General features: G+C 53.5%; 1 protein-coding gene across 1 annotated transcript in view; it reads right to left on the minus strand.

The window, feature by feature from the left end:
• The window catches only part of POGLUT1 (protein O-glucosyltransferase 1), an 11,219-nt gene extending 8,469 nt beyond the window's left edge, over window positions 1-2,750 (minus strand). Inside the window, exon 1 of the mRNA XM_018575497.1 lies at window positions 2,720-2,750. Within this exon, the coding sequence (XP_018430999.1) occupies window positions 2,720-2,750 (31 nt within the window). The remainder of the gene's footprint in view (window positions 1-2,719) is intronic.
• Window positions 2,751-3,442: the final 692 nt, after the last annotated feature.

Genomic DNA, 3,442 nt, shown 5'->3' on the forward strand with positions numbered 1-3,442 from the left:
ACAAAACATGTTGTGCACGAGCGCCATCCACGGCATTGCCCTATAGACATAGACCACAGCAATAAAGTAATAAAATGATGTAGGATGACAGTAAGCCAGCGCGTTCTTTATCTCAGGTGCCCCACTCAAGCGGCGGCCATATTGAGTGGGGCACCGGAGATAAAGAACGTGCTGGCTTACTGTCATCCTACATCATTTTATTACTTTATTGCTGTGGTCTATGTCTATAGGGCAATGCCGTGGATGGCGCTCGTGCACAACATGTTTTGTGTAAAAACCTCGTAGTTCTGAGGAAACCGGAAGTTATGCGGTCCCACAACTCGATAAGTTCGCACTTTCGACACATCAGCGGCCGCTGGCGGCACGGAGCACGCTGGGAAATAGCTCCGCCTTCACCCCACCAACAGAATGGCGGCCGCTGGTGTCGCTGGCAACGACTCCTAACCCTTCACCCCACCAACATGATGGCGGCCGCTGGTGTCGCTGACAAAGGCTCCTAACCCTTCACCCCACCAACAAGATGGAGCCCAGCGAGAGTCACGTGATCAGAAATGTTAGGCTGGTCACCGTCAGTCTGTGTGCGGATGACGGCTCCAAACTAGTACAGTATATAGACATTTCCTAAGGAGAGGGGACCAAGAATGAATAGAGATGGCAAATTTTCCCCTTTGCTGTAATACATCACTGAACACATTTATCATGTTAGAAATATGTGGTCATGGCTGAAGTCTGAGGAGTCAGGTGACCAGGGTGTCATAGTGTGAGGAGTCAGGTGACCAGGGGGTCATAGTATGAGGAGTTAGGTGACCCGGGGGTCATAGTGTGAGGAGTTAGGTGACCCGGGGGTCATAGTGTGAGGAGTCAGGTGACCAGGGTGTCATAGTGTGAGGAGCCAGGTGACCAGGGGTCATAGTGTGAGGAGTCAGGTGACCAGGAGGTCATAGGTAGGGTTGTCACCTGTCCAGGATTCACCCGGACAGTTCGGGGTTTGAATGCTGTGTCCATGTTTCATGGCAGCAGAAACCCGGGCTCAAGATGCCAGGCAGACGGGGGCAGCCAAAATTAAGATAGGGGCTACTGCATCCCCCACTGAAAATAGTCAGCTGTGATATTTACATATGAATAAGCCACCACTCATTCTCCCCACAAAAAGTCAGTACGTCGCTTGAGTGTTGGGTTTCACTTGAAGAAAAGGTGGCAACCCTAGTCATAGGTGAGGAGTCAGGTGACCAGGGGGTCATAGGTGAGGAGTCAGGTGACCAGGGGTCCTAGGTGAGGAGTCAGGTGACCAGGGGGTCATAGGTAGGAGTCAGGTGAGCCGGGGATCACAGTGGGAGGAGTCATGTGACAGAGGTCATAGTGTGAGGAGTCAGGTGACCAGGGGGTCATAGGGTGAGGGGTCAGGTGACCAGGGATCATAGTGAGAGGAGTCAGGTGAGCCGGGGGTCATAGTGTGAGGAGCCAGGTGACAGAGGTCATAGCGTGAGGAGTCAGGTGACCAGGAGGTCATAGGTGAGGAGATAGGTGACCCGGGGGTCATTGTGTGAGGAGTCAGGTGACAGGGGTCATAGGTAAGGAGTCAGGTGCCGGGAGTCATAGTGTGAGGAGTCAGGTGACCAGGGGGTCATAGGTGAGGAGTCAGGTGACCAGGGGGTCATAGGGTGAGGAGTCAGGTGACCAGGGGTCATAGGTGAGGAGTCAGGTGAGCCGGGTATCATAGTGGGAGGAGTCATGTGAGCCAGGGACCATAGTGAGAGGAGCCAGGTGACAGAGGTCATAGGGGGAGAAGTCAGATGACCAGGAGGTCATAGGTGAGGAGATAGGTGCCCAGGGGTCATAGGTAAGGAGTCAGGTGCCGGGAGTCATAGGCGAGGAGTCAGGTGACTGTGGGCGGCACGGCTGTATGTAGTCAGTGGTGTGTAGTAGTGATCGGTGATCTCTCGGGTGTATTATAGTCACACGGTGGGGTGTAGTAGTGATCTCTCGGGTGTATTATAGTCACACGGTGGTGTGTAGTAGTGATCTCTCGGGTGTATTATAGTAGAGGAGTCAGGTGACCAGGGGGTCATAGGTGAGGAGTCAGGTGACCAGGGGGTCATAGGGTGAGGAGTCAGGTGACCAGGGGTCATAGGTGAGGAGTCAGGTGAGCCGGGTATCATAGTGGGAGGAGTCATGTGAGCCAGGGACCATAGTGAGAGGAGCCAGGTGACAGAGGTCATAGGGGGAGAAGTCAGATGACCAGGAGGTCATAGGTGAGGAGATAGGTGCCCAGGGGTCATAGGTAAGGAGTCAGGTGCCGGGAGTCATAGGCGAGGAGTCAGGTGACTGTGGGCGGCACGGCTGTATGTAGTCGGTGGTGTGTAGTAGTGATCGGTGATCTCTCGGGTGTATTATAGTCACACGGTGGTGTGTAGTAGTGATCGGTGATGTCTCTGGTGTATTATAGTCACACGGTGGTGTGTAGTAGTGATCTCTCGGGTGTATTATAGTCACACGGTGGTGTGTAATAGTGATCTCTCGGGTGTATTATAGTCACACGGTGGGGTGTAGTAGTGATCGGTGATCTCTGTGGTGTATTATAGTCACACGGTGGGGTGTAGTAGTGATCGGTGATCTCTCGGGTGTATTATAGTCACACGGTGGTGTGTAGTAGTGATCAGGGGGGTGTCGGGGGGTGGGGGGGGGTCCGGGGCCCCTCGTGGTGCACACAGGAACTCACGTGTACAGGTGACAGGTTTTTGGCTCTCCATGGCGATAGAGAACAATGCGACACACAGCCGGCTCTCCATATATAACAATCACACGGCTCTGTATATTATCACCGCACTGTACACGTGATCCCCCCAACATCGGGCTGTCTCCCCCCATGGAGAGCATAATACATGCACCCCACACGCCATAATCATACTACAACATGTAATAACACGGGACACATAACCGCACTGAGTCATATCACTGTGCACATAGCACAACAACAGCACCACAACTTCTACATTATTATCTCCCCTCACACTGCACATGATTGTTTGGTGTGGGGTCTGGTTGGGTAGTATGAGGACAGGTTGGATGATGGTGAGTGTGTGGTGGGGGATTGTAGTGTCAACTGTTTTACTCCCACTTGTCGCATCCACCCTTGTCGTATCCCCCCCACTTGCCGTGTCACCCCACTTGTTGTGCCCCTTATCATTTGGTAGTGAAGGGCTTTGCAGCGTCTGTGGTGAGGAGTGAAGAGCATTCCTCAGCCGGTGACTCCGTGGTCGGGGAATGGGAGGTATTTGGTGTCAGTGGCGTGTGAGGTCAGCCTGGAGCCCTTCCACCATTGTACCGGTCACGGCAGGTGGGAGGATCCTGGTAGTCCTGAGTGAGGTGCCAGGCAGTAGATGAACGTCTCTTATCTAAGAGGTGGCCGCACACCTTGCGATTGTCGTACGGCGGCCGTCCC

Source organism: Nanorana parkeri, unplaced genomic scaffold (genome assembly GCF_000935625.1).
Source record: "Nanorana parkeri isolate BGI_ZX_2015 unplaced genomic scaffold, ASM93562v1 scaffold4015, whole genome shotgun sequence".
In the NCBI taxonomy this organism is placed as follows: Eukaryota; Metazoa; Chordata; class Amphibia; order Anura; family Dicroglossidae; genus Nanorana; species Nanorana parkeri.